The sequence below is a fragment of the Equus quagga genome, chromosome 3 (assembly GCF_021613505.1).
Source record: "Equus quagga isolate Etosha38 chromosome 3, UCLA_HA_Equagga_1.0, whole genome shotgun sequence".
NCBI lineage: Eukaryota > Metazoa > Chordata > Mammalia > Perissodactyla > Equidae > Equus > Equus quagga.
Window position 1 is genome coordinate 95,372,653 of NC_060269.1, and position 25,749 is coordinate 95,398,401.

The window sequence follows — 25,749 nt, forward strand, 5'->3', positions numbered from 1 at the left end:
TTAATACTTCCACCCACCACGACAAGGGGGCCTTTTGAAAACTTTGTGTGTGTATCTACGGCTTTTGTCCACATCCTGGGCAGGGCCCTGGTCACCCGGGTGGTGCCTGAGGGTGTCCAGAATCTCACAATGCACTGGGGAAGCCACCACGGAAATCCCACCCCTTTATTTTTGAACCGCTTCTACAGCTGTGTGACACACAGCTCTTTGGCCAACAATTCCCACGCCCTGATCGCCCCTCGGCGCCGCGGAGCCGGCGAGAAACCCCCGCACTCGGCGCCTTTCTCGGCTGTCACGAGGGAAAAGGTGTGCGCGGGGAGAGGGAGGCAGCCGAGAAAAACCGCGGCGTAAAGAATCCGTTTAATGGGAAATTAAGAGAGGGGTCCTTTTTCTCCCACATCCCCGGAATCGGGGCGCGACGAGGCGATGCACTGTTGCATCACGTAGTAGAGGAGCCTCTGGGCTGCTCGCCCTCCCCATGGCCCCCGATGCGCGCCCAAATTCATGCACACACCCACAGCCGAGCCGCAGCGGCCACCGTCCGGAGCCCCCACCCGGGTCCCCCGTATTCCCCGCCAGCACCCGCGCGAAAGCAGGGACTACCCAGCGCCGGAGGAGCAGCCGGCGAGGGAAGCGAGGCCCCAGCACTCACAGACGGTCTCCCCACGGCCACGGCCATCGCGGCTGCGGCTCCGGCTCCGGCTGCGCCCGGGTGCTCTCCGCCGACACTCGCTGCTCCTCCGGCTCCGGCTCGCCTCCCCCGCGGCTCCCTCGCGGCTGCGCTGTGCTCGCGCCCGGGTCCCGCTCGCAGCCAGCAGCGTCTGCTGCCCCCACGCCGCCGCCCCTCCTGCTTTATTAGAGCAACATGGCCACCCGCCTGGAAGGGACCATTCGCTTCCCCAGGAAGGGGTGTGAGCCTGCGCGCCCGGGCTGGGGCGGTGGGAAGGAGGATGGTGGGTGGGTCTCCGACCCGGGTCGGCAAGCTCAGGCCGCAGGGCTCGCCCTCCCCGAATGTTGCCGTCGGCCCCGAAATGACCCTCTCCGGTGCCACCGTGACGCCCCCAGCCTGTGCACTGGCTGCCACCCCCCGTTCCACCACGTGCTGGAGTCCGAGTAAAAGCCTGGGCGCGGAGGTCCCAGCCCAGGTCCCGCCACGCGCTTCGCGAAGCGGGTAGCTAGAGCGGCTGCGGAGAGGGGGAAGGGACACGGGCAAGGCGGGTCCGCGGGGACAGCATCTTGCGGAAAGTTAGCCCCGGGCCAGCACGCCCCACCCGGAGGAACCGGCTTGGAAGGGGCGCGGGCCACCAGGGGTGGGCGACCGAAGTGGGGCTGGGCAGACCCCACGAGGGAAGAGTTGCCTCTCCACAATACTCTTGATAAGGCAGAGACGAAAAGACAGGCAGCTAGAAGCTGTCACTGTAGCGTACGGCCGGGTAGGGGACCAGTCGAGAGGAAGAGGCCGTAGTAGTTGCTGCCGTGGACTACAAGCCACCGCCTGCTGGGGAGGAAGAAAAGGACACCCCCGCTGGAGAATTAAGGCAGCTGTAGACTGCCCAGAGCGCGGGGTCGCAGGCCGCCCCCGGCTGTAACGAGAGCTCGCTGGTCACACATGGGGTCTCAGCCGACTTGATTCGATCGCCGGAGACAACCCCGACGACCCGGAGGCGCGCGGGGCTGCGGCTGGCTGGGGGGTTGGGGGGGGGGCCGGGATGGCCCCGGGCGGGGGACTGTGGAGTCCGGGTGGCTCCGGCACGTGGGACTGGAACTCCCCCGCCGTGGGAAGGGATTTTCTCAGCAGATGTTAGGGCGTTTCTGCTCGTCGGTGTGGCGGGCGAATGGCAGGGTCATGGTGCGTGCCGGGTGGCGCGGCGCCTGGGCAAAGGCCGGGCGGCGAGTTGTGTCAGAGGTGCTGTAGATTCCCGCGGCCCCTCTTGGGGCCCAAGAGGGAGGCCCACGACGACGAGGTGACGGAGGATAGCCACCGGTCGGGCGGGGGACCGGTTGGATTGAAGCGCAGGGAAAGCACGGTGAGGCGGGGAAGGGCTGCGATCCGCCGACGGGATTGCGCCCTCAGGGAAATCCAGGGTCTGTTGAATTAGGTGAAAGACAAAGCGCCTCTTTAGACCGGGACGCCTCGGAGTCTGACCTGAGACTTGCAACACCCAGGTTTCTCGGGGCCTTGCGTCTGTCCCCGGGGTGCCGCAGAACTCGAAGGCGCCGCGCCGCCTTTGGCTAAGGGTGAGTGGGCTCCGGGCGCAGCCCGGCTGCTGCGAGGTAGACGATGAGCTGCCCGGGGAGGGATCGAGGGGCTTGAGGCCACCCGGGCTGGATTCCACTTGTAGGACGCGGTGCAACCTCCTGGAATGAGAGTAAGGGGAAAGTGCTCAGTGAAAGAAAGACAAGGGACCCTGAATGGGGACCCCTTCGGTCTGTGGGCGGGCCCAGCTTTGCAGGGCACTAACTTCTTCAGTTTTGACCAGTTTCAGCCCGCTAGACTTCAGATCTTTTGAAGACAAGGACCACCATTGTATGTCAAGCATACAATAGGCGCTCAGTAAGTGTTGAATTAAGATTACCACGTGGATGGGTGCTATGCAAAGGCAGGGGGAAGAGAAGTACTTCAATCTGCAGCTCTATGTATATGGACATTCTGTCCCTTCTCCCATAGGGAGGATTAGACGGCGGCCCTGCCCACGGACCAGTGGTCTCGGGTAAACCCTGTACAAAGACAGCTCCACGCTGCCAGTCAGATGTTAGGGCAATTGCAAACCAACTCTCCATTTTGTGTTATATTGACCAGACCAGACTGCCGGATTCAATTAATTGTTTTTATTCTTATTCACTTATTTTGTTTGTAAATGCTCATGTTGAAAATAGCAGATTAGATTATAAGAATGTGTCCTCCTACCTTTGTGGCTAGGTTAGTTTATTCTTGTCACAAAAGCTTAATGTCTCTTAATCCAACATCTCATCTGAGGGAACACTTTTAGGACAAAATCATCACAATTTACCCAGCTTCTGCCTAAATTTTTTCACCGACTAGGAGCAATGCCTTCAATTTCCCCCTCCCTTTTTTTTTTTTTTTGGCAGGTAGACATAAACATATTTAATAAAAATACACCTTAATTACTTTTGGCCAAGAAAGACTATTTCAGAATGTCAGTTCTCATTATGAAGTTATTTAAATCCTGGCTTTACCCCTTCATTGCTATGTGACCTGGGCAAATTACTTAACATCTCAGTACCTCAATTTTCTTATCTTTAAATCTGTTTAGTAATAGTTCCTCCCTCAGAGGGTTACTAAGGGATTAAATTATCTTTTTAACTTTGTGCCCAGCACTGTGCTAGCAACTAAACATTTTTAAATGAGGATGCCTTTCTGACTCTTAACCAGGGCAGTCTGCTGAGAGACAGATGTTTAAACAGCTCTGATAAATAAGCCAAATCCTAGAAAAGATATATGAATTATGGGATTTTAAAGCACAATAGAAGGATCTGTTCACTCTGCCTGTCAGAACAGGAAAGGCTTCACCAAGGAGGTGGAACAGAGGAAAGAGCAATGAAGACTTTCTAAACAAGGGAACTGAAGGAGCAAAGATTCATTGGTTTCAAGGGTGATGATGCTGTGGGAAGGATGCTTTGCTAGAGCATAGGAGCTTTAGAGGGAGCTTGGTAGAGTAGGGAGAACACAGCACTTCAACTCTAGACTACCACTTATTAGCTTTCTGACATTGAGCAAGTTAGCCTGTCTTCATCTCATTTTCTTCTCCCCATCGTAAAAGGGTAGTAACAGTGAGTCCTGATGGAGGACATCTGTTTGCCAGACCCACTCTCCATCCTCCTTTCTGCCCCTAGGAGCCTATACTCAAAGGGTTTGCTTTCCCTTAGATTCCAGTTGAGTTCAGGCAATGGGAGGCAACAGCAGTACCACAAAGAAAGGAGTGTGGGTATTGATTCTCCCAGGCTCCCTTGCTGTGGCACCATTGCAAGCTGGCTGCATCCCTCCACTGGAGGTCACAGTTACTCCCCTAGGGTAACCCAGGGTAAACCCCTTGTGGTTTCTCTACATTTTGCCCACACCCTTACAAATAGTCTTTTTATTAAACTCTACTGAAATTATCCAGTAGGAATGTAACATCTCATTCCCGCTAGGATCTTAAATTTAGTGCTTCACAGAATTGTTTTGCTCAGAGTTAACTGATAAAACATAGGTGTGCTATAATTAGACTGACCTATAATTTATTGTCCAAACTTTGAAACTCTTGAGATTGAGCAAGAGGGTTGGTGCTTTTAGTAACTACACTAGGACAATAGGTAAAGACCAGGACTTATAGTCACCCTAGCAATTATTACAAGACAAGTTAGGCAATGGAGAAGTGATCGTACTAATATACATCTTTTACCAGACTGTAAGTGTCTCAAGGCAAGAGTGCTTATTTGTGTTTCAGCTTATAGCACAAGGTCTGATATATTCATAAATGTTAAGCTGTGCTGAAACAGAGATGAGGCTAGTAGCTAGGCTACAAAAAACCTTTATTGCCATGCTGAGGATTTAGAACTTGATCCTGTGGGCAATGAAGAGTCAAGGAGGTTATGCATAGAAGTGACATCATGTATGCATTTTAGAAAATATCTCTAGTAAATATTTGACTTTGTTAGTAATGCAGGATCTATTCCCTTTTTAATGGAATCCCAACGTATTTGGGGAAATTTTCCAATGAATATTCTACCTTGGTGGAAAGTAAGTGCCTCTGCAAAAGAGGTTCCTAAAGTTACTTTCCTTTTACCGCCAAAGTACCCCCAAGAAAGCATGTGATCTAAGCTTGGCCAATCAGACATTGCTAAGTTTGAATCTTGAGTTAAGTGATACAAAGGCAGTACAAATTGTTAGAGTTTATGCATTCCATAATCTATTTTTACTTTTTAGCTTAAATTATCTACAGTTTGTTTCTGTGGCTTACAATCAAAGAACTCTATCTAACACAAGATCACCTTGACTCCAGTAAAAATGATGAATTGGAACGGAACACAAGAAGAGACCGGGAATAAGTTAGAAGCTATTGCCACTTTCATTTCAGATAGTATAACTGACAAACAGATCCTGAACTCCTCCTGCAACATAATATGTAAAAATGTTCCAGTATTGTAAAACACATCTAAATTGGAGAGGAAAAAGTAAAACTATCTCTATTCGCAGATGACATGAACTAGTATAGAGAAAATCCTGAGAAATCTACTAAAGAATTGTTAGAATAATAAACGAGCTCAGCAAGGTTGTATTGATAGATCAATACACAAAAATCAATTGTCTTTCTACACACTTGGAACGAACAATCCAAAAGTGAAATTAAGAAAATAATTTCATTTACTATAGCATCAAAAAGAATAAAATACTTAGGAATAAATGTAACAAAAGAAGCACAAAACTTACACCCTAAAAACATTGCTAAAAGAAATTTTTAAAATCTAAGTAAATGGAAAAACATCTCATGTTCATGGGTTGGAAGACTTAACATCGTTAAGATGGCAATACTCCCCAAATTGATCTACAAATTCATCAGAATCCCTGTCAACTGACTTATTTGTAGAAACTGACAATCTGATTCTAAAATTCACATAGAAATTCAGGGACCAAGACTAGGCAAAACTTGGAGGACTCCAACTTCCAGATTTCAAATTTTACTACAAAGCAACAGTAATCAAGAGTGTGGTATTGGCATAAGGTTAGACATAAAGACAGACCAGAAACAAACCAAAGTCTGTGGTCAACTAATTTTTAACAAGGCCATTCAGTAGGGAAAGAATAATCTTTTCAACAAACATGCTGGGACAACTGGATAGGCAGATGCAATCGAATACATTCAGACCCTTATACCATATAGAAAAATTATTTCAAAACATATCAAAGACCTAAATGGAAGAGCTAAAACTGTAAAACTAAAAGAAAATATAGAGGTAAATTTTCATGACCTCAGATTTGGCAATAGATTCTTAGATATGACATCAAAGGCACAAGCAACAAAAGAAAAAATAGATAAATTTGACCATCAAAATTAAAAACTTTTTGTGCTTCAAATGACACTATCAAAAAAGTGAAAAGACAACCTTCATGGTAGGAGAAAATATTTGCAAATCATATATCTAATAAGGAACTTGCATCTAGAATACGTGAAGAACTCTTACAACCCAATTTAAAGACAGTTAAAGAATTTGAAGAAACATTTCTCCAGAGAAGATATACAAATGGCCAATAAGCACATGAGAAGATTCTTGACATCGTTAGAAGGAGATAGCACTTCATACCCACTAGGATGGCTCTCATAAGAAAAATCATAAGTGTTGTCGAGAATCTAGAGAAATCGGATCACTTGTACACTGTTGGTAGCAGTGTCAAATAGTACAGCCACTTTGGAAAACAATTTGGCAGTTCCTCAAATGGTTAAACATAGAGTTACCCTGTGACTCTGCAATGCCACTCCTAGGTATATACCCAAGAGAAATTAAAATGTGTCCGCACAAAAACTTATACAGGAGTGTTCATAGCATTATTCACAATAGCCAAAAGGTGAAAACAATCGCCCTGTTCATCAACTGATGAATAAACAAAATATGCTATATCCATTCAAGAGAGTATTATTTAACCTTAGAAAGAAGTACTGATAAATGATACAACATAGATGAACCTTTTAAACATTATGCTATGTGAAAGAAGTCAGTCACAAAAGACCACTTACATCATTCCATTTATATCATATATCTAGAATAGGCAAATCTATAGAGATAGAAAGTAAATTAGCAATTGCTCAGGACTGAGGAGGATGAGGTGTTAGAGGGGCAATAGCAAAGGGGTATGGGATTTCCTTTTGAGGTGATAAAAACGTTCAAAAACTTATTGTGGTGATATATGGGGTTCCAGTTGTTCTGTTCTCCACCAGCAGTAGGTATATTCAGTTTTTAAATTTCTAGTCATTCTAGTAGTTTTGCAGTGGTACCTCAGTGTGGTTCTAATTTGCATTTATGCAATGACTAAAGGTCTTGAGCATTTTTCATTTGCTTATTTGCCATCTGTATATCTTCTTTGGTTATGTGTCTTTTACCCATTTTTTAATTGGGTTGTTTTCTTATTATTTATTCTTGTAGATGCTGGTTATAGTACTTTATCAGACACGTGTCTTATGAATATTTTCTCTCTAAGGTTGGTCATTTCATTTTCTTAATAGAATCTTTTAAAAGAGCACAGATTTTTTTATTTGATGGAGTGTAATTTATTGATTTCTTTTTTCTTTTATGGATTGTGCTTTTGATGTCTATCTAAGAAATCTGTGCCAAATCTTTGTTTTTCTTCTAGAAGTTTATAGTTTTAGTTTTTCCCTTTAGGTCTACAATCTATTTTGAGTTAATTTTTGTATATGGTGTGAGACAAACATTGAGGTTCCTTTTTTCATATACGGAATTTTTCCAGCATCACTTGTTGAAAAGACTATCCTTTCTCCCCTGAATTGCCTTTGTACCTTAGTCAAAAACCAATTGAGCATACATGTGCTTGTCTATTTCTGGACTTTCTATTCTGTTTCATTGGTCAATGTGTCTACCCTTTTGCCAATACTACATTGCCTTAATTGCTGTAACTAATAAGTCTTGAAACGAGGGAAAATGAACTCTCAAACTTTGTTCTCTTTCAAAACCATATTGGCTATTCTAGTTCCTTTGCCTTTCCATAAATATTTTAAAATAAGCTTATAAAATTCTACCAAAAAGTCATGGTGGGATTTAATTGGGATTGCATTAAATTTATAGAATCATTGGGAAGAATTAACATCTTAACAATATCAGATCTTCCAATCCATGAACATGGCATATCGCTACATTTATTTTTCACTGCTTTCTTTCTTTAATATTTCGTAGATTTCAGCATATAGATTTTGCATGTTTTTTTCTTCTTTTTTAACAGTTTAACTGAGATATAGTTCACTATCCTACAATTTACTTATTTAAAGTATGCAATTCAATGGTTTTTAATATATTGACCACTTCCAGTCTCACAATTTCCTCCCTTTGTTCCTTCAGCCCTAGAAGTGGTAATGACTTCTTAATGTTATTAGTCTTTAGGTGCTTTGCCATCCCTTGTTGGTTCTTGTAACCTTATCTACATCAACGCTTCTCACATTTTAGTACATAGGGATCACTGGGGGATCTGTTAAAATGCAGGTTCTAATTCAGTAGGTCTGGGGTGGGGCCTGAGCTTCTTCATTTCCATTAAGCTGCAAGGTGATGCTAATACTGCTGGGCTGGTGGTTACGCTAGACCAGCAAGGGTTTAGAATTCTAAAGTGGTGCCTTTATTTAAGTTTCTTCATTTGAAACATCTTCATAAGTTCTTTTTTCCACTCAGACTTGATAGATATTCTGGAAAAAAAAAAAATTGAAATAGTCATTCATAAGCCCTTTCTTTCCCTGTTGTTAAAACCTTTGTTTAAAAATTCATTCTAGACGTTGTTAAATTTACACATAGTTCTCAAACACTCCCCTGCTTCTGCTGCTTTTTATTCTCTTTGAAAATCAGGACAATATTTGCCCCTCTTCAATCTTTTGGCATTTCTTATTTTTCTCTGGCTTCCTGAAGCTAATATTCATTCTACAATCAGTTATGCAAAGTCTTTCATGGATAATTCATTTAGGCCTGGAAAGTTTAGCTCACTTAAAACAATTGGTTGCTCATTTACCACATTGGATATCAGTAGCCTTTTAATCATGTTTATTCTACCTTATTCCATTAAAAAAAATACTCTTTATGAGAGAGGAGATAAATAAAATACAAGTTAAGGAGTTTTGCCTTTTCTTTGTCATCAGGTAGCACTATATCCTCAGTTCCATCCTTTCATCCGTTTCTGTTCACCCTCTTGTGGCAAATATTACTTGAAAAACAAAACGCAAACTTAGCAAATTTCTTGGTGTCCTTTTTAAAAGCAAAAACTATGTAATCCTACAAGAAAATATCAATCCTTGTAGGCTCGTGCTACTCTTTAATACATGCTCTTTTAAAATCTGATGTCATTAAGGAGCATTCTATGAAATGACATGCCCCTGGAGTATGATGACTTGACCTACTGGCCACTCTCCTTGGCAGCCAACCCTGGAGCTGGGTCAGTGACCCTAGTTCTGGCATTTCTAATTCTCAGATAATTTCTCCCTGTGGACAGTCATTGTGGTGCCAGTTATTATTCCTTTCTGTGAGCTTAGAAAATTTATGTAGTGGAAGTCTCTTTGACTACTAGATATTGCCACTGAATTAGAAGAGAATCCTACATACATAACTATATATTCTGACAGCAATATCACTTCTATAGTCTTAGCTTTTGTCTCAACCTATTCACTATCCACAATTCTACCATCAGGAATATTCACCAGTTGATCAGCTCTTTAGTGCATGGGGTTACTCTCCACCTTCATCTCTCTTCTTTCTTTCTTTCTTTTCTTTTCTTTTTTTCTTTTTTTTTTTTTTTTTTGAGGAAGATTAGCCCTGAGCTAACATCCACTACCAATCCTTCTCTTTCTGCTGAGGAAGAGTGGCCCTCAGCTAACATCCATGCCCATCTTCCTCTACTTTATATGTGGGAAGCCTGCCACAGCATAACTTGATAAGCAGTGCATAGGTCCATGCCCAGACCCAAACCGGAGAACCCCAGGCCAGAGAAGCAGAGCATGTGAACTTAACCACTATGCCACCAGGCCAGCCCCTCATCTCCCTTCTTGTAGACTTGTTCCTTACGAATGTGGTAAAACTTCCTTTACTTATTTCAGTCATAAGTTTCTTGCTACCTCATCTGCCAACATCTATTGGATTGCACTCCTCTCCTTTTAATTTTTCCAAGTTCAATTTGCTTTTCCATTAATTTTCCCTTTCTAACCTAAGATTTCAAAAGTCACCAGCACTATATTTCAAGTTTCTTCTGTCTGTTTCATTTACCTGGATCAACAGAAGTGGATATTGGTTGGTTGGTATGATAAATTTTGTCAAATTATGCTTCATGCTCCATCCTTTTAGGGGTTGTTATACTCTTTAGGAAGAGAACAGAATTTGCCATTTGCAAGGATGCCTCCTTATTCATCCACAGTGAAAAACATGGGCTTGGGAGCCAGGACAATTGGGTTCATGTTCCTGCACTGCCAAATATCATAAGCTATGCAATTTTTTGTATTGATATATTAGTTTAAGTATAGGTTAAGTTGCTGCAACAGAGACGCCCCAAAACTCCAGCAGTCCAAAAAAGATAGATAATTATTTCTCTCTCATGATATAATCCAGGAGGTAGTGAGCAGTCCAGAGAAGTCTGGCAGCTATGCTTCTTGAGGTCATCCAGGAGTCCACAATGCTTGTGCTATCTTGTTGCTCCATCAACTTCTGATTGTTCCCTTATCTACTCTGATCAAAGCTGGTTCACCAACACCATATTCAGAGTCTAGCCCATGGGAAGGGTGAAGAAGAGGAAGTGGAAGGAAAGCAATTTCCTTTTAAGAAAGAGACATTGGCATGGCACATGTCACCTCTGCTCATAATCCATTGTAAAAACTCAGTCACATGAACATATTTAGCTGCAGGGGAGACTAGGATATGTAATCTCTTATATGGCACCAATGTGCCCTACTAAAACTTGTGGGGAGGATCCTATTTGTAAAAGGAAGAAATGGACAATGGATACTGGGGGGAAATCAGCAGTCACAGAAATATATTTACATAGTTAAAAAATAAAATAATATAGAATGATGTAGAATGAAGTCTCCATGCCTATTCACCATCTTTCCAGTCCCCACCCCTCTCCTCAAGAGGTAAATACTTTATTAGTGTCTTGTGTATCTTTCCAGAGTTTTCTTAAGCAACTTCAATCAAACATAAATATATATTCTTATTTCCTACCCTACCCCATCTTTTACATAAAAGTTATCTTCCTCATTCTTTTATACTTTTATTTTTAAGGATGTATCATCATCTCTTTAACTGTCCCATTGATAAATTCAGGGTTGTTTCTATCTTTCACCATTGCAAACAATGCTGTAATAATGCTGCTGTGCTTGTCATTTTGAACATGTGAAAGCATGTCTGTGAGATACATTTCCAAAAGTGAGATTAGCCAATCATATGATATTGAGTCAGTCTTTTGATCTCTTTGAGTCCCATTTTCTTTGCTTATAAAATGAAGCTCATATTTACCTCCTAGATAGGGTCATTAAGATAATGAAATAACTAAATATAACATTATTGTACCACAGTATCAAAAACATAAAATAGAAATACATTTATCAAAATGTCTGTAAGATCTGTACTCTAAAAACTACAAAACAATGCTGAGAAATTAAAGGAAACCTAAATGGAGAGATATACCATGTTCGTGGATGAGAAGACAATATTTTTATAATGTAATTCTCCCCAAATCAATCTATAGATTCAACATAATCTCAGTTCAAACCCTAGGGAGATTTTGTATAGAAACTGACAACCTGATTCTAAAACTTATATAAAAACACGAAAGACCCATGATAGCTAAAACAATTTTGAAGAAGCAGAACAAAGTTGGAGAACTTAAACTACCTGATTTCAAGACTTACTAAAAAGCTACAATAATAAAGACATTGTTGAGTTGGCCAAAGTACAGCCATGTAGTCCTTTGACAGAGCATAGGGAGTCTAGGTATAGACCTACAAGTGTATGGTTAATTGATTTTTCACAAAGGTGCCAAGATAGTTCCATGGGAAAGGATAGTCTTTTCAACAAATCGTACTGGAACCATTGGACAGCCATATACAAAAAAGAACCTCCACTCTTATTTTACTTATACACAAAGATTGAATCCAAAGGGATCATAAACCTAAATGCAAAAACTAAAACAGTAACACTTCTAGAAGAAAACGTAATAAAAATTCTAAGGACTTTGGATTAGGCAATGACTTCTTGAGGCACAGAAAACACTAACCAACTAGATATCATCAAAATTCAAACTTTTGCTCCTCAAAAGCCACAGAAAATGAAAAGAAAAAAACCATGGACTGGGAAAAAATATCTGCAATGCTTGCAAAAAAGGTTTTTTTTAATGGGCAAAATATGTGAACATATACATCATAAAAGAAGATATATGTTTGGCTAAATGCACATGAAATGATACTCAACATCATTAGTCTTTAGGGAAATGCAAACTAAACCACAATTACATACCACCTACTAGAGTGGTGAAAATTAGAGAAACTGCCAATAGCAATTGCTAGGGAGGATGTGGAGTAGCTGGAACTCTGATGCATTGTTAGTGAGAATGTAAAAGATACAACCACTCCGGGAAACAGCTTGGCAGTTTCTTATAAAGTTAAACATGTCTTTACCATAAAACTCAACAATTCCAATCATAGATATTTACACAAGAGAAATAAGAACATTTATCCACAAAAAGAATGTTCATAGCAGCTTTATTCATAATAGCCAAAAAATGGAAACAAGTCAAGGGTCCCTCAAAAGGTTAGTCGATAAACAAATTGTGGAATATCTTTGCAACTGGATACTACTCAACAATAAAATAAACTACAGATCCGTGCAAAATGTAGACAAATCTCAAAAACATTATGCTGAGTGACAGGAGCCGGACACAAAAAGTATATACAATGTGATTCCATTTATATGAAATTCTAATTTTGCATGCAAATCTCATGTAGTCATCACACTAGCCCTCTGATATCTCCCTATTTTACAGATGAGGATAATAAAGCACAGAGACATTAAGAAAATTGTCCAATGTCCAATTATCATTGTGACACTAGTAAGTGGCAGAGCCAGGATTCAAACCCAGGTTTGCTAGACTCCATCATCCACATCCCTCATCATCATGCTATGTCCACTCCTTAGCACTCACATTTCTCTTAATACAGCTCTTCGGAGTTTCACTTACCAAGTCTAGGAGAATCACCTCCATTACTAAAACATTAGGAAACATAAAGTTTAGCATTTGAAGGAGAATCTTTAGATGTGAAGAGACAACTGATCAAGCAGACCTAACAATTCTTACTGAGTGTATGTTTAGCACAACCTGGAGGATAGGAGGCATTCAATACACATTTGCTATTATTGTTGTCATTATTTTGTTATTATTTCTCCTAACCCTTGGATTCGCTTCCTTCTTGCTGCCGCTATAATATTGATGCCCAGGGTCTGTGGATCCCATTTAATGCTCTGGCCCTGGTCCAAACAAAAACCCCTCCCTATTTCCCCCTTAGCCCAACTGAAACTGGCTGGAACTTTAGGGAAAAAAAGAGACTTTAATGTTAGTGGAGTACAAAAGACAAGCAAAGTGCATAATTAAGATAAAAACCATCTGGCTTACAAAATATATGTTCCTACCATTTATTAAGTAAACATTTACCAATAATGTACTACGGAAAAAGCAAAGTGTAAGACAATGTGTATACTACCCTACCATTTCTGTAAAAGGGATAGAAAGAAAAAAACTTCTAAATGAACACACACAGCCTATCCAGCAGGAAGCACAGAAAACTGGCAATAGTGTTTGCCTCTGTGAAAGGGCATATGGGACAGGTGTGGGCCAAGTTAATAAACACTGTGCATGCCTCAACCATGTCGGTTTTACCCAAATGCATTTGGGAAACTGACCTTTTCTCCAGGGACAGCTTTGATTGCTATAAGTATGATTCCATTCCTTTGACAGTGACCTTTTGTAGGTAACCCAACTCTGTCTAGTGAAATGAGAGTAGAGGTTTGCTGGAAGCTTCTGGGATTATGCTTTCTCACTCTTAGGAGAAATTCACAGGAGGTCAGCTTTTCTCTCTTCTGTTGGACACAAACAAGGAAGCATGAAGCCCAAGTGTTTCCATTTTACAACCATGAGAGAAATTCAGCCTGAGGCTGCAGCCCATGCACTAAAGAGCAGGGTAGAAAGGCAGAAAAAAATCTGGGTCCTTAATGATACTAAGCTGCTAAATCAACTACCTCTGAACCTTGTTTCCCACCTCTGATAAGTGAACTAATGCATTTTCCTATCATTTAATTCCGTTTTAGTCAAGTTTCTGTTACTTGCAGCTCAAAACAATTAATGCAGATGGAGACTTTCTTCCTTTTACATGCTTTCTACATTTTCTTTTTTTAATCATGTGCATGTACATCTATTTTAAAAGATTTTAAAAGTTTGCTGTGTTCCTGGCATTAGGAAATAGAGAGCACTCAAGAACAATCCCCTTTAATCTTTTTCTGAAGATGTAGTTTCTTAAGAGACTTAGTTCTTTCCCCTCAATGAATTGGAAACATCTCCTCTCCTCCACAAGGAAGATGTGGATTTGCCCTTAACAGAGTTAATATAGTTTGAACTACATGGAATTGAATTTTTGTAGGTCAGAATGGTCAAATGTTGGCAATTTCACAGTATAAATCTTAACCATAGTGTTCACGTCGAAGAATTATAAGCCTGTTACTACCAGGGGCATCAGTTCCCCTGCCAGTGCCCCGAGTATCCTGGCCATTGATGAACTACTTTTCTCTGGGGCTTTCCTCAATTACTGGCTATTTTCATCATTTCTATCCTTATATCACAGAGAATTGATGGAAAAAGATAAGATCTCTGTAGATCAGATCACTGGTCATTCGTGCTGTCTACTCTTGTTTTGTTTTCGTTTTTTGTATTGCCTATCATTCCCTCTAGCAGCTATTCCATGCTTCCTACTTACAGAGAAGACAAAATCTTCCCTTGAAGTGCCCTCATTCACTCTCGTGTGCAAATTGGCACCTGTGTCTATAGATCTCAGCATCCCTCCTCCTTTCCAAAGATGCTGCCCCCAGACCCCGCCCTCTCAATTGTCTGATGTTGGAGCAGCAGATAAAGAAAACAAAAAGACACTAATATATTATGATATAGAGTATTGGTTAGCTATTGCTGTATAACAAGTTACCCCAAAAGGTAGTCACTTAAAACAATAAACAGTGATTATCTCACAGTTTCTGTGGGTCTGCAAATCAGAAGCAGCCTATCTGGATGGTTCTGCCTCAGGGTCTCTTATGACATTGCAGTCACGATGTTGGCTGGGGCTGCAGTCGTCTGAGTGCTTGGTAGGGTCTGAAGGATCTGCTTCCAAGTTGGCTCACTCAGACGCCTGGCAAGCTGGCACTGGTTGTTGGTGAGAGGACTCAGTTCTTCACTATGTAGACTTCACCGTTGGGCTGATTGAGTGTCCTTAGAACATCGCAGCTGACTGTCCCAAAATAAAGTGATCCAACACAGAGAAAAGAGAAAGGTGGAAGTCACAGGGTCATTCCTGCAACATCCTATTGGTTATCAAATTATCTCTATCCAATGGAGGCGGTAACTAGACACGCATGTGAACACCAAGAGGCAAGAATCAGTAGGGACTATCTTGGAAGCTTGGAACACACATAGCTGTTATTTTCTCCATTTCACAGACGAGGAAACTGACGCCCATAGGGGTCTATAGATATGCCAAAGTCACGCAGCCCATAAAAAAGAGGTAAAGACTGATGGGAAGCCAATGCAGGCTGACTCTTAAGTCCATGGCCCTACTACTACATCATCCTGCCTCTGATGTGGTGGCATACTGTCCTGGAATAGCTTTGAATTATGTCACTGTTAAACTATTGTTCAATTTTTTTGGACTAACCATATTTTATAATTTTTCATTTTTCTTATAGGGCTGTGCATATGGTAGACATTCAGTAAATATTTATTCATCCATCCAATAAATCAACTTTAAAAAATGGAAGGGCTAACACCTTTACAAAGGTCTGACATAGCTACTGTGCATGCCTGACTGATATTCTAGTTTCAGTGGGAGCAAATTATATTAATAACAATAATTAAGGGAGCTGGAAGAGTGATTGGACATGAATCAAATTGGGACTAGCAGAGGAGATGGGGGAGAAAAAAAGAAGCCAAGTCCATCAATTCTTTTTAGGGTTAATCCCAAACTGGATTTGATCACTTCTCTCTGATCTCACTTATCAACATCCTCCCCAGTCAGATGAAACCAACTAATCAGAAAGGGATTGAATTTAAATGTGTAATTTACTCTTTCTCTGGTCCTACGCAATATCAGGGTTTATATTTGTGTCTGGATTACAAATTCTTTTTTTTCCTTTTAGTTTGTTTTTTAAAAATTATGTATGTGTGTATGTGTGTATGTGTGTATTTGTTTATAAGAATCTTAGAATTGTCAATAATCTAACCTCTCATAGAAAAACACATTAATGTGCTGGAGTATTTTCTTCTAAAATGGTGAATATTTTTAGATAATTAAGGTGATGCTAAAACAGTACTTTATCCTTTTTTTCTACTTAACATTATTTCTATATTGTTGAAGATCCTTCAAAACGTTCCCTTTTAATAGTCCATTGATTATTTCTGATTATAGAAGTACTATGAGCTCTTTGCAAAGAATTTGGAAATTTTTGAAAAATATAAAAACAAGGATCACTCATAATCCTACCATTCAGATAGTCACTGTCAATATTTCTGCATGTTTATTTCTAGATTTTTTCCTATGCATATTTACATATATAGATATAGATATATTTGTAAAAACAAAAGTGGTATTTCATTTTGTAATCACCTTTTTCACTAAAGTGTATCGGAACATCTTTCCATATTAATACATACAAATCTTCATTACATTTTTAATGACCACAACTACCCATTGGTATCTAGATTTTTTTTTAAAGATTGGCACCTGAGCTAACATCTGTTGCCAACCTTCTTTTTTTTCCTTCTTCTTCTTCACCCCAAGGCCCCCCAGTAAGAGGTTGTATATTCTAGTTGTAGGTTCTTCTCGTTGTGCTATGTGGGACGCCGCCTCAGCATGGCTTGATGAGCCGTGCCGTGTCCACACCCAGGATCCAAACCAGCGAAACCCTGGGCTGCTGAAGTGGAGCACATGAATTTAACCACTCAGCCATGGGGCTGGCCTCTAGATTATTTCTATATTTCATTTTTATAAATAACTCTGTGGTCAACAGCCTAGCACATATGTCTTTCACTGCCTATTTAAATATTTCCTTAGAATTATTTCCTGGAAATGCAATCAGTGGATATTATAGGAATTTGAGAAGAATCCTCATCTTTGGGTACCTCCCTCTAACTGTCCTCAGTACTTTGTAATAACTCCCTCTACATTTCAGGAGTGTTGTAGAAGTGGTCTTTATTTGTATGGATTGCTATGTGTCAAGATTACAAAGTAGAATTATATCCATTAACGTCTTGTCTGTTGTTGTGATTGTTGGTGTTTTGGTTTTGGTTCAAGTAACAGAGACAGACACTGGTTAAAGTTATCAAGACAGATATTAGTTACAAGGGTCTGGGTAGCTGACACAGGAGGAGTAAACAGTCTGGCCTCACACAGGAGAGGAACCATCCCTCAGGCATCACCAATGGCAGGACTCAGCTTTATTTCCCCACTTTCTGTCACTCTGCTCAAGACTCAAATGCCAGGTAAAAGTCTGGTTGGCCTGGCTTGGATTGTGTGCCCACACCTTGTCCAGTGAGTGTGCATATGTGCACATGCACCTTCATGGATCCCACCCAAATCCCTGTCACAGACATACTTAGTCCCCAAAAGAAAAATGGAAATACTCTTTCCCAAAGAAGGGGTATGGGCTGCTGAACAGGGAAAGCAACAGTAAGTGCTACCAGGATGCTATTTGTATGAGAATGTATGTATGAAATAGGATATAAGTTCATGTCTGTAAACTTCTTTAATGATAACAGAGGAGGCATTAAGTAAGTATGTTTTAATATTTAAGCATAAGGTGGGCACCCAGGTAAGGCTCAGAGGGAAATTATCTTTAATACCAAGTAAAATTCTTTTGTCAAGAGAGGAGGCCCATGATCGGCAGAGGGTGACCTGGGAGCAGATGCTAAAATGGAGTTTTGTTCAAGACGCTTATTAGAGATAAAGCTGTGAAGAGGAGTGGGATGAAGCAGGGTTAGGCACAGGGAGAATCTGAACCAGAATGTGGAGCCACCAAAGCTTTGGCCACCCAGTGGGGAGTTCTGGAGCAAATATTGCCAGAGTTGTCCCTCTTTGGGCCTTTACATCCACCTTCTCAGTCACTACATGAGCTGCTTCTGGAAGCTGTGACCTTAGGAGGGACATCTCTCTACAGCCGAGGCAGACCCCAAAGGAGCTGATAGTTGAGACTGTTTGCTCACTGCACTCCCCTTGGCTGGGAAGCAGATTCTTCCTTGAGAGGGCTTTGTGTTGTCTATTTGTTTACCACAAGCCACAGGTCCTTTTTATTGTTTTCCGGTTTCAAAGCTATTTTTTTATTGGCTATCATTTTTTCAATAAACTTTCTATTTAAAAGTGTTTTTGCATTTGCAGAAAAGTTGTGAAGATGGTATACAGAGTTCTCATATAACCCAAACCAGTGTCCCCTATTATTAAAATCCTACATTAGTATGGTCTATTTGTAACAATTAATGAACCAATATTGATACATTATTATTAGCTTAAGTCCATAATTTATGCAGATTTCCTTAGTTTTTACCTAATGTCCCTTTCCTGGTCCAGGATCCCATACACAACATCCCATTACATTTAGTTGTCATGTCTCCTTGGGCTCCTCTTAGCTGTGACAGTTCCTCAGACTTTCCTTGCTTTTGATGACCTTGACAGTTTTGAGGAGTATTGGTCAGGTATTTTGCAGAATGTCTTTCAATTTGGATTTTCCTCATGATTAGACTGAGGTTATGAGTCTTTGGTAGGAAGATAAAGAGGTAAAGTGCCATTCTGGTTACGTCATACATGGAGAAACTGACAAACACTACCTCAGCCAGATGATGAAGGTCAGCATCAGCAATGATGAGTTATGTTGATAGTATAGTATCCCTGATACGATGTCATGAGAATGGCAGTGGGAGCTCTTTCGGTTGGCTACTGTGTCCCTTTAACACACCCTCATCATTTTTGTTTGCGTTTTTTAGCACTTCTTTGCTTTCTGGCACTACAAAATGCTCCAGGCCTATCTTGTATATTCCCCACCCCAGCTCTAGAATCTGCCATTTCTCTAATGGGCTCTGGTTCCTTTTATTGGAAAATGGTATTAAAAACCAAGATCTGGGCACTAGGTGTGCTCAGTGCTGACTGGGGTGTGGTTGCTTCTATGCCTTTCAGCTGTCAGGGTAAGGAATAATGTGTGTATACTAAGCTGTGTATATGCGTATATCTATAAACATTTCTACATGCAGCCATTTCTATCTGTACGAAGATAAACATGAGTTCATACAGTCTCCAACTCAAATCCAGTACTATATAGATCATGCTAGCCTCCTTCCTGGTTTGTCTGTAAACTCCTACTCCGTCAGTGAGAAACCTGGCTCTCCCTGTCTGCCACAGATTTACTTAATTGTTCACTTTTAGTATACATGTAGTTTCAGAATTGTTAACAAATACCCCATGAGAAACCACCGTATCAATTAGAGCACAACATTTATGTGCTCCACATTACGTACAGTTTCTTTTCCCTTTAAAACTACAGACTCCACTCATTTCCAAAGTTACTCAGGTCAGTGCCTTTCCCCTCCCACCCCTTCAGTGAGGATATTTCATACATTGTAATACAGTTAGATTCTTTTGTCACACTGTATTCCATCCTGGATTCCCAACCTCCTAAATGATTTTTTAAATTTGCATACGATAAGGGTCACTCTTTATGCTGTAAAGTTCTATGGGGTTTGACAGATGCACAGTGTCATGTATTCATTACATGTATCATCTATTACAGTATCATACTGAACCGTTTCACCACCCTAAAACATCCTCTTTATTACACCTGTTCAACCCTTCCTGAACTTCTGGCAACCACTCATCTGTTTACAGATTTTATAGTTTTGCCTTCTCCTGAAGGTCATGGAAATGGAATCATACATTATTTAGCCTTTTCAGACTGGCTTCTTTCAGATGCACCATACTTCCTTTATAGCTTTCATTCACTACCTAACTAACTTGGAGTAGAAACAAGTTCCCACAAAGAAAATTTTAAGAAACCTTAATTAAGCTATGAATATTTTTTTGCACATTTTGAAGCTTTTGATACATACTGCTGTTTTACAGAAAAGCCGTCTACTCTCTTGGCAGCACTGGCTATCATTTTAAAAAATCTTTGCCGTTTTCGTAGTAAAGAATGATAGCTTGCAGTTTTTTAAAATTTAAATGACAGTGATTGGATTTTTGAAATATTTTTACAAGTCTTTTTTTTCTTTCTTTGTAAATTTCCTACTTAAATCATTTGCCTGTTATTTCCATAAGGATTGTTTAACTTTTTTTCTTATTGCTCCACTTCTTTTTTTTTTTTTTCCTTCTTCTCCCCGAAGCCCCCCAGTACATGGTTGTATATTTTTTTTAGTTGTGGGTCCTTCTAGTTCTGGCATGTGGGACACCACCTCAGCATGGTTTGATGACAGTGCTAGGTCCACACCCAGAATCCAAACCAGTGAAACCCTGGGCCGCTGAAGCAGAGCACACGAACTTAACCACTCAGCCACGGGACCAGCCCTTTAACTTTTTTTCTTGAGCTATAGAAGTCTTTATGCATGAAAGGTATCAACCATTGTTATGGATAAATAAAATTATTTTCCTGGCTGAAAGAGAGTCCATCATGTGAGTGCATCATTCTCTAGCTATTGAACATTAGGTTGTTTCCAATTTCTTTTTTTTCTTTTCTCTTTTCTCTCTCTTTCCTTCTTCCCTCCTTCCCTTTCCTTCTTCCTCCTTTCCTTGCATTCTCCTTCCTGCTATTATAAAAAGCACAATAAACATCTTTGCCCACATGTGTCTAGATTTTTAATTATTTCCTTAGGAAATGTTCCTGGAAGTAAAATTACTGGATCTAAAAGTATGAACACTTTAAAACTCTTGATACATAGAGTTGAATTATTTTTCAGAAAGAACTAACCAATTTATATTCCCATTACCAATATATTGGCGCCCCCAAGTCACTATACCTTCATAAAGGAAAATTATTTCTTAAAAATAGAACTACCACATGATGCAGCAATTCCACTCCTAGATATATATCCAAAGGAAATGAAAACAGGATATTGAAGAGATATACATATGCACTCCCATGTTTATTGTAGTATTATTCACAATAGCCATGATACAGAAACAACCTAAGTGACACTCAACAGATGAACGGATAAAGAAGATACAGTATATATACATACAATGGAATATTATTTGGCAATGAAAAGGAAGGGAATCCTGCCATTTGCAACAACATGGATGAAACTTAAAGGCATTATGCTAAGTGAGATAAGTTAGACAGAGGAAAATAAACACTATATGATACCACTTATATGTGGAATCCAAAAAAGCCAAACTTGTAAAAGCAGAGAGTAGAATAGTGGTTACCAAGGGCAGGGGATTGGAGGAATTGGGGAGATGTTGTTAGGGGTACAAATTTGCAACCAGTAGATAAATAAGTCCTGGCGATCTAATGCACAGCATAGTGATTATAGACAACAATACTGTATTATAAACTTCAAAGTTGCTAAGAAACTAGATCTTAATTGTTCTCACCACAACAAAGAAGTGATAATTATGTGATGTGATAAAGGTGTCAGCTAACGCTAAGATGGTAATCTTCTTGCAATATATAAATGTATTGAATCAATACATTGTACACCTTAAAGTTACACAATGTTATATGTCAATTATATCTCAATGAAAATAATTTTTAAAAAATTATTCCCTTTGCATGTACCTGACACTGCCCAAAGGATGGGCTTGGAGTAAGCCCAGAGGATTTAAGCCTGTGCAGATAAATACAGAAGTCCTAGAGTGGTCTTTTCAGTTGGCATGTGTAATTAAGAACTGGTAGAATTGACATATCAACAGCTATTTGCTACAAGGTTCATTTTACTCCATTTCATCATTTTTTATTACTTCCACATAAGATGTGTGCCTGTTCATGGAATTTCTTACAAGCCAAGAATGCATTTTAAATTGAATAGGGACATATTAACAGCAAACAACAGCATACTTGTTAAATACACCTGCCTAGGAAAGATACAGACCAAGGAACGATTAAAGGAATCCATTCTAGCACTGAAGGAGATACAAAGTACCCAGCATTCTTCTGTAGAATTGTCACATTAGATAGTCAAATAAATGAACTTTTCATGATTAAACACTTGTGAAATCACTGAATAGTAGTCAAAAGATTTATATTTATACATGGGCTGTTTCCTATATTATTAATGCTCTTCTCTTTTTCTTCAAAGAAATAGTACTCAATTTATGACATATCATATAGAAGCAGAAGTATAACTTCAATATAGAAACAAAATGAAAAGGATAAATAAGAAAGAGAAAAGAAAAAGCAAAAAAAAATCCTTAACAATTATCATTTTTCGTTACCGAAATTTTAATCATGCCTGAAGTTTCCCCACTTACAAAATTTTCTATGCATCTTAGATACCTCATAAAATTATGTAAATATGCTTTAGCAAGATGTAAACATCACTTAAGTATAGAAACACAATCTAAACATTGCCCAGAACCATGAAACTCTATTTTAATTGTCAGATACCATCATAATTACTATTCATTGGGTCCTCACTATAGGATCCAGTAGGTGCTTTACACAGATGTTCTCCATGAAATCATCACAGCAATTGTGAAATGGGGTTAACCAAAAGCATAACCTGAGACGAGAAGTTGTGTGCAGGTAGATTATTTGGGAGGTGACCCCAGGAAGCACAAATGAGATCATGGCAAAAGTGAGACAGATGGGGGGAAAGCCAGTACAGGGTTTACTAGCGAGCAGGTTACCACTGTGGGGAACCAAGGCTGATCCGGCTGGGGGCCCACTGAGGAATTGGTTAATGTGCCTCCAAACTGTCCCACGATAGTCGGGAAGACCGCCTCTCACTGGTGGAGGGTTGCACTTGGGGACATTAAGTCCCTGGTACTTCTGAGCTGTGCAAGTCCCTGTGCACCAGAAAAAGCCCAGGGGCCGTGAAGGAGATGGAGGCAGGCCCAGAGGTGGGCAGCTGACAGGCATGGGAGCTGTCGCCTGTGGCTGCAGTGGGCTGAAGGGCTGTGGGGCACGGCATCAACAGCGTCTGCTGTGTATTATTAACCTAGTTTAATGTTGAATAAACTGGAATTCAGAAAGGTTACCTGCCCAAGGTTACACTGCAAGTAAGTGGCAGAACTGGGGATCCATTTAGTGCGACGACAATCCCGTGCTCATTACTACTCCTAAAACACAGCAATGTTGTAGGTGCACTCTGCAGATTGTGGAATTAATCGTGGAAATTTGAAGCTGGGAAGTACATTAGAGATTCTTGATTCTGTTCCCCACAATCAGGAATCAGGAATGCCACATTAAGTGTGAAATCCTACAGCTGGATGGGTTCAGAGGAGGACCTAGCACCTCAGACTTCCATCCAGTGCTCCTTCCACTGCAATGCACAGCCCTTTTCGTAACTTATTTTTACTCATTAAGAGAATAGAAAGATACATATTTATTTTTATTACAAATGCAATATACATTACATTTGAACGTTAAAGTTACAGAATGGCCTCATTTCTCCTAAATAGTATCATGAGCCCTGCGCCTGATGGAATCTTAAAGATTATTACATATTTGATTATTTCTCTCCTTGCTACCTAATACTTTCTCCTCTGCAGTCATTTTCTAAATAAGTGTTACCACTGAAATTAAATTAGCCGTTAAAAATAAATGAGCTACTAGTTATAATCTCTAGGAACCACTTTGGATGAACTAAAGTGTTATTCAATTAGCAAATTAAAAATTGTCTGCATCATTTTATTCATGTTCACCACTTCCTCAAGGTGCTATGAACTGAGAGTCCTGTGGCTTTACAATATTAGGAAAGTAATATAAGATGTTTTCTCTTGTGCAAAAGGCAATCTATAAAGACTCATCATAAGACTGTAATTGTAATCTTTTAAAATGAAAAAAATAGCATTATACCTTTTTTATCATGATTTGACGAACTAACTCAATGAAGTACAGTAAATGTTCTCATTTGGATTAACACTAAAACCCTTGCTTGTGCCTAGGGGGGAAACAAATCTTTTATTAAAATGTTAACTTGCAGGGGCCAGCCGAGTGGCACAGTGGTTGAGTTCACACGCTCTGCTTGGGCTGCCCAGGGTTCACGGATTCAGATCCCAGGCATGGACCTATTCACCACTCATCAAGCTGTGCTCTGGTGGTGCCCCACATACAAAATAGAGGAAGATTGGCATAGATGTTAGCTCAGGACCAATCATCCTCACCAAAAAAAAAAAAAAAAATTTTCAAGTTAACTTGCAAACTAATGCCCTATGTGGGAATTCTGATTTACCAAGACCAAAGTCACACGTATGATAATAATGTGATTGCTCAGTAAGAAGACCCTGTATTCACATACACTGACTAGTTGTTTTCTGTATTATTTTTGTAGTTGTTGGTTTAAAAAATCCTCTCATTATTTATATTCGTTTTGTAAATATTTAGCTCATATTATGCCACATGAATTGCTTTGAAGCTTGGAGTGATGTAATTTTTTTCATAATAGACTGTTTCTTATCCCTTTAAATTTGGGAGTATTTCTGCCCCTGTCTATATGAATTTTGAAGAATGTCCTTCTTCCTCTCTGGGAGTGGAGGGTACCAAAGGAGGAGCCCAAAGAGGAGGGGAGCGTGCAGAGCAAGTGTGGACATAATCAACTTGTCTAAAAGAATCAACGTAACACAAATGTTGCATTCCTACTTATTTATACAGCAGCAGCTCTTTTGTTTCAAGAGCCAGGGAAATTTTCTCCTGCTGGAAATCCATACAATCGTATGGCTAAAAGAGAGCCTCTAATTTCATCCTTTCACCTTCAAAAAGACCTACCCCTAAATAATTTTGGGTAAACAGGCCTCATTATCTTTGAATAGGTTGATAAGAATAGAAAGTGTCTTTTGAAAAGTACCCCTGGTAAACATTTATATTGTAAAGTACAATTCAACTCTAAAAATGTCAATACTTTTATCTCTCACTACAAGAAGTACCTCAAAGTAGCACAAGAACTGCCTTCTACCTATATTCAAGGTTTGGTGCTTTTTGTACGAAGTACTTTCCTGTAGTGTTCTCAAACTTTTTAGATAATGGCCCATTCAGCAAATGCTACCTTCCCCAGTGCACTCCAGCAATCCTCCAACACCACATGGGTGTCCAGCAATTCCATCCACATCCGACACTATGAAGACCCCACAGGTTAAGGGCTCAGTCCCACAAGACTGCCCCCACTTCAAGTCCCACTACAAGTCCCAGGGGTCACCTGCACTTCTGATGGAACAGGCTGACCACAAATTCGAGGGTTCTTATGACTTCTCCTCCAGGTTTGATAATTCACTAAAATGACTCGTAGAACTCAGGAAAGCACTATACTTTTAATTACTGATTTATTATAAAGGATACAACTTACGAACAGCCAAATGGAAGAGACACATAAGGCCAGGTCTGGAATTGGGGGGGGGGGGGGGGGGGGGGGGTGCTGGGAGCTTGTGCCACTCTCCCAGTACCTTGATATATTCCCCAGCCAGGAAGCTCTCCAAACCTCCTTAGAGTTTTTATCAAGGTTTCATTACATAGGCATGGTTGATTAAATCACTGGCCCTGTGATTGGACTCAGTCTCCCCACACCATTAGCAGTCACTCCCCATTCCTGCCTACCCCCAGCCACCAGTAATCTTC

General features: G+C 40.4%; 2 protein-coding genes across 8 annotated transcripts in view; both read right to left on the reverse strand.

The window, feature by feature from the left end:
• SEPTIN11 (septin 11) overlaps positions 1-825 on the reverse strand; it is an 86,600-nt gene extending 85,775 nt beyond the window's left edge. For all 7 annotated transcript variants that reach the window (XM_046656286.1, XM_046656282.1, XM_046656285.1 and 4 more), the window contains exon 1: positions 653-825. In XM_046656286.1, coding sequence (XP_046512242.1) covers positions 653-679 — 27 coding nt within the window. In that variant the 5' untranslated portion in view covers positions 680-825. The remainder of the gene's footprint in view (positions 1-652) is intronic.
• A 1,019-nt stretch (positions 826-1,844) lies between these two features.
• The window catches only part of LOC124236797 (uncharacterized), a 37,683-nt gene continuing 13,778 nt past the window's right edge, over positions 1,845-25,749 (reverse strand). The window contains exon 2 of the mRNA XM_046655748.1: positions 1,845-2,358. Within this exon, the coding sequence (XP_046511704.1) occupies positions 1,845-2,358 (514 nt within the window). The remainder of the gene's footprint in view (positions 2,359-25,749) is intronic.